General features: G+C 44.7%; 1 protein-coding gene across 1 annotated transcript; it reads right to left on the bottom strand.

Annotated features, from left to right (window-relative positions):
- Window positions 1–1336: 1336 nt before the first annotated feature.
- On the bottom strand, window positions 1337–3758 carry LOC122922971. Its single transcript, XM_044273755.1, has 2 exons — window positions 3455–3758; window positions 1337–2979 (listed from the first exon to the last, which is right to left on the bottom strand). Exons 1-2 carry the CDS (start codon window positions 3697–3699, stop codon window positions 2295–2297), a joined length of 930 nt encoding a protein of 309 aa, XP_044129690.1. The 5' UTR covers window positions 3700–3758; the 3' UTR covers window positions 1337–2294.
- Window positions 3759–6002: the final 2244 nt, after the last annotated feature.

The following is a 6002-nucleotide window of genomic DNA, read 5'->3' on the forward strand; positions in this document are numbered from 1 at the left end:
CCGTTGTTTTGCGGACCGCAAAAGACACAGAAGCAGGAAATTGTGTCATTTTTGCAATCTCCTCCCAGGATACAGGTATATATGCTGGTAATCTGAGTGTTTGGTGGCCATTTTCTCCAGTCTTTCCAGTATATTGGTTGTGGTTGGTTTGATCGGCTTTGCTACCAGCAAATTGTGTGCTTTCAACATGGAAGAAGACTCTGATGAGGGTCTACTGCACTGGCTTATTGCTCGGCGATGGGGACATCAGTCCATTCCGTTGTCCGAGGAGAAGATGATTTTGGGTCCATCCCATTGTTTCTCAACGGTTCACGAAAGGACACTTTCATACCCTGTACAATGATCTTCGTTTGCATCCTGAAAAGTTCTTTGCCTACTGTCGGATGTCCGTGTCAACGTTTGATATCCTGCTGTCGTCTCTCCGTGGTGTCCTCACCTTTCAGGACACGACCATGAGGCGCTGCATTTCTCCAGAGGAAAGGCTAATCGTCACGCTGAGGTAAGCAATGTGTTATTTGTGAAACTTTATTGGATAGTGCTTCTGTCATGATTAACATGGGTGTTGTTAGACGTGCAAATGTCTGATGAACTTTCCTTTTTTGTTATTTTATTATAATCTTTTTTCAAATAACACTCTAACTGAAATGTACTTTTGTGTTTGCCATAATCGTGCATTAATCGAGTAGTTCCCTAACTGTGTTGCTCTGACTTTCAGCATGGAATGGTATGTGTATGTGGGGTGGTCTGAAGTTATGTTCGTAGTTTAATGTTTGAATTATTGTTTATTATTAATGGTTATTAATGTTTTTAACATGTGTTTGCAATCACCAAAACTAGGTATTATGTTCATAATGCATTTACTTTTTAAAAGAGTTCTAGAGATATTTTTTTTTTTCCCCACAGATACCTGGCAACTGGGAACTCATTTGCATCACTGCATTTTGAGTTTCTTTTAGGAACCTCAACGATATCTCGGATTGTGCGTCACACTTGCCATGTCATCTGGCAGCAACTCCGAGAGACGGTGATGCCACAGCCCAAGGCGGACGATTGGGTTCGGATCGCTGAGGGCTTCCAAATTTCCGCGCAGTTTCCAAACTGCATCGGGGCAATGGATGGCAAGCACATCCGTGTGAAGAAGCCGGTCAACTCAGGGACCCGATTCTTCAATTATAAACATTATTTTTCGGTAGTGCTGCTGATGGCTGTTGCTGACAGTAACTACCGGTTTATAATGGTTGATATCGGGTCCTATGGAAGCACTGCGGATGCTCGCATCTTTAGTGCTTCTAGAATGGGTGAATGGCTTCGTGCCAACCAGCTTGCCCTGCCCGAGCCCAGAAGACTGCCCGGATATGCAGGTCCGCCGGCTCCATTTGTCATCGTTGCTGATGAAGGGTTTGCATTGACACCCCATGTTATGCGGCCCTTCCCCAGACGCGGTTTGGATGACAGGAGGCGCATTTTCAACTACCGGTTGACTCGTGCCCGTCGGTATGTTGAGTGCGCCTTTGGAATACTCTCTAGCAAGTGGAGGGTGTTTATGTCATCCATACAGATGGATCCGGAGAATGCTACCCTGGTGACTCAAGCTTGTGGTGTTCTACACAACTTCATCAGGATTCATGAGGCTTCCTCTTCTGTTGACATGGAAGAATTTTCTACGTCATCAGGTTTGGATTTGGATCTGACCCTGCATAGACGACCTGGGACTGCAGGTCTTGCCGTTCGGGAACTCTATGCAGACTTCTTTTCCAGCCCAGTGGGGTCCATGCCATGGCAGATGGACGCTATTCGTGGCAGGTTTTAATTTCTTTTGGGCTTGTTAGTTTTATTATTTTAATTGCAGATAGAATATATACATGTTATGTTATAGTTGAGTGTAATGACTCACAAGAGAATGAGGACCCTTGACGTGGGCTTGTGGGCTGAGGTTTAAGGACCATACTCCAAAAATTTGGCCTAAAAACTTTTTGGTATCCCAAAGTTTTTAGATTACACTGTAACAAAAAAACAGCTATTTGCTGCACGGTCCCATAAACCTTCTAATACCTCTCTGACATCTGTCTACTGTAAATTATAAATAATAAAAAAAGTAAAATGTGTGTGTGTGTTTGTTTTAATAATACATGTTTTGAAATGTAAAATTGGTAATGGAAAAACATAAGACATCATTTTTACCAGCACAATTTTTACTGGAAAACTAGCCAGACCAATTTTAGAAAACAGACAAGTAATGTCAACATTTTTAAAATAAAATATTTTTGTAAAACCTATTAAACAACAATATTATATTATAAGTCCATCAGATCCCTTGTGAAAGATCCAGCAGCATATGAGGGTCCTGGCCGAACCTGGGCAGGATCCTGTGCCCCTGTGGGATATGTTGGAGGGTAATTTGGCTGGCCAAAAGGAGGATTCGAATCTTGGGATAAAGGGAGATTTTGCTGGCTATAATAGGGCGCGTGATGGGTTGCTGCCCTAGGTGGTAAGCTGCCTTGTTGTTGGTGATGAGGGCCCAAGACCACTTGCCGTCTCACCCGATCAATTAGGGAATGTATGTCCCCCTGATATGGGTGCCTATACATTTCCAGGACTAACGTGATGGAAGCAATACATGCTGCTTGCTTCTCCTGTGGCACTTGTAGTAAAGGTGCCAGCCCCCTCATTAAGACCTCCTCACACCCTTCAGCCCTCTTCTGGGCTAGGTACTGAATGACTTGGGAGTCAATCACCTCTTTAGTTGTTATCCCAGAAGAAGCCTGAGGGGCAGACCTCCTTCGCCGACTCTGTGGCCTTTGGCTATCATCAGGGTTCACTTCACCAGGCCCAGCAAGTCCCCTTTGAACACCTTCGGACTCTTCTTCTGCCAGATTTGTGGGACTCATTTCTGGCGAAAAGACGGGAGGGGTCTCTGCGCCTCCCGGATCTGACTGTGGTGATGGCTGTGGTTCTGGGTCCTCCAGACTGTCAACAGTACTGTTTGGGAACAGATTTCAAAAGAAGCATTAAAAGCCAAATAAAGAATCTTGAAAATATCCAAAAATGCAAAACATAGTGCTGTCTGCCCAAAATAAAGGGGAGACTACACACATCACACAAGGGCTGGAAATTTGTAAAAAATTTATATTGAAACCATGGGAACCACATGATATCAGGAAATCAATTGTCGTTCTGTGGATGTGTATAGTCTAAAAAAATTCACCCATAGGCCTTTGAAGCATGAACACATGCCAACATATTCTGGAGCTAGCCAGCTGCTGAAATTACTCCCATGTGTATATAAAGGTATGTTGCAAATCACATTTTTGAACACGGACAATCCTGTAGATAACCAAAGCACGTCATATCTTGCATGCCAAACAGGAAGGAAAGGTCAGCAATATTGTCATAGTGTCAAATGTTATATTTATATACATTTGGTGTCTGAAAAATATTAGGATAATTCACTTACAGCCTAAGATCCATCACGGGACGAAGAAAGCGCAATTGCTCCGTGTATATGTAGGGTCTTTTCTTAGGAGCCCCCTCACCACTCCGCACCATCTCAGTGACTTCCCGACGGAACTGATCCCTACAACTGTTCCATTTGGTTTTTTTAACTGTGGAAACAAAAATTGGTACAATAAAAATGACATATCCATCTCCAATAATACAGTGCAAAGTATCAAAAAAAAGGAAAAACAAAAAAGGCGACATTTAAAATGCCTAACATGGGAATATGGCCATCACATTGCACAGTATAGGACATGGTTCTGGAAAACAGCCCAGAGTCACCAGATCAGTCACATAGGTCCAAGGCCCGGCAACATTAAGGAAATAAACAGCGGAGGCATGGACCAGTGTGAGTTAGCTCAGTATTTTCATCATTTTACCAAAGAAATACTATTGGTGTCGCTTAAGACACTGTCACCTCACCAGGCAAAGCACCACCACAGAAATATCATGTCCTGTACAACATGCCGTGGCAGGTGTGGGCAGCAGCAGCAGCGTTTCGAACAGTACCTGATCATCAAACGCACTACTAAATACACACCAGGCCAATGTTGAACTGTACATTGTGTTACTGGGGTGCTGCACGGGAGACTAATGTAAGAGAATTGCATTTATTTTTAAATCAGTAAGCTTATGACTAGCCCTGGAAAAGAAAAAGCCATTACAATAGACCCACATGTCACCAAAACTGTAAGGCCCCTTGCAGCCGAGCGATCCTCCCACAAGGAATCAACATTGCAGCACCCATCAGCAAATGATGGGAAACACATTGCGTTTTGGTGATTTTGCGGATGCAGGGAAACCCGTACAGTTCTGAAATGTCGTGGAGAACAGTAGCGTAAAATGCAGCGAATGTTATCCACTACATTAGAGAAACTTAAGTGTTAACTTTGCAACGCAATCAATAATTCTCTAATGCCATCTGCATCCAAACAGTGCTGCAAGGTCCGGCCGGGAGGACCGCTCATTTGCCACTAAAAGGCCCCAAGTATTTCTACATACTGTACAGTGTGCGGGAGCCAAGAAGGTGACATGGTGGTGATGGGGAAACTGTAATATCTGTGGCCACACATGCACGGCCCAGACCACAATTAAAGCGTGTCCACAAAAGGGACACAAATCTGACCGCATAGAACTACTACAACACACGGACAATACACAGAAGGACCTCACTAACCTATATCCACACGACCTCTGCTGTTGGCACGTGCCCATTCCGATGGCCTCATGTGTCTTTCCACTTCCCAGGACCCATCTTTTTTGAGCCGGTCGTGGTAGAGATTGGTCCTTGTGTCCCACAACTCAGGACGTTCCTGGACTAAACTAATTAATTTATCCACGTCCCAACGGGCCATTATGAAAATTACAGAGAAATTCCTGCCAGAAAAATCACTGTGTCCTGGAGACTGAAATCCGCACTGAACGTGTGCCAACTTCCTGTTTTATTTTTCAAACTTCAAAACTTAAATTCCTTTATACACAAGTTGCTGCAAAACGGTTCCGCTGAAACAGAGGACCCATTGACTTCTATGGGTCCGCGAACCGTCTTTTGCGGCCAAGAATAGGACATGTTATATTTTTTATGCGGAGCACGGAACGGAGCAACGGATGCTGACATCACACGGAGTGCTCTCCGCTTATTTTGCGCCTCTATTGAAATGAATGGGTCCGCATCCAAGCCGCTAAGGCCTCATGCACACGACCGTTGTGTGCATCCGTGGCCGTTGTCATTTTTTTTTCACGGACCCATTGACTTTCAATGGGTCCGTGGAAAAATCGGAAAATGCACCGTTTGGCAGCCGCATCCATGATCCGTGTTTCCTGGCCGTGAAAAAAATATGACCTGTCCTATTTTTTTCCCGGCCAACGGTTCACGGACCCATTCAAGTCAATGGGTCCGTGAAAAATCACGGATGCACACAAGATTGTTGTCCGTTTCCGTGATCCGTGTCCGTTTTTTCCTATCATTTCAATGGCAAACTTGACTTAGATTTTTTTTTCATTTTTCATGTCCGTGGACCCTTTCAAAAAACAAGGAAGACCCACGGACGAAAAAACGGTCACGGATCACGGACCCCGTTTTTGCGGACCTTAAAAAAAAAACGGTTGTGTGCATGAGGCCTAAAACAGCGGCTCGGATGCGGACAAAAAAAACGGTCGTGTGCATGTAGCCTTAGGCTACATGCACACAACCGTATTTTGTTTCAGTGTCCGATCCGTTTTTTGCAAAAAACAAGGACAGCACACAGTGTGCTGTCCGCATCAGTATGTCCGTTCCGTTGCTCCGCTAAAAAAATAGTGCATGTCCTAGACATCGCAGCAGCAACCAGGTAAGTATGAATCTTCTACTATTGTACTATTGCTAAGTAACCATGGCAACCAGGGCTGCAGTAGCTTCCTGGTTGCCATGGTTACCGATCGGAGCCCCAGCGATTAAACTGGGACTCCGATCGGAACTACGCTGCCACCAATGATCGGGGGGGGGGAGATGGGAGGCCGCACACTGC

The sequence above is a fragment of the Bufo gargarizans genome, unplaced genomic scaffold, assembly GCF_014858855.1.
Source record: "Bufo gargarizans isolate SCDJY-AF-19 unplaced genomic scaffold, ASM1485885v1 original_scaffold_1095_pilon, whole genome shotgun sequence".
Classification (NCBI taxonomy): Eukaryota; Metazoa; Chordata; class Amphibia; order Anura; family Bufonidae; genus Bufo; species Bufo gargarizans.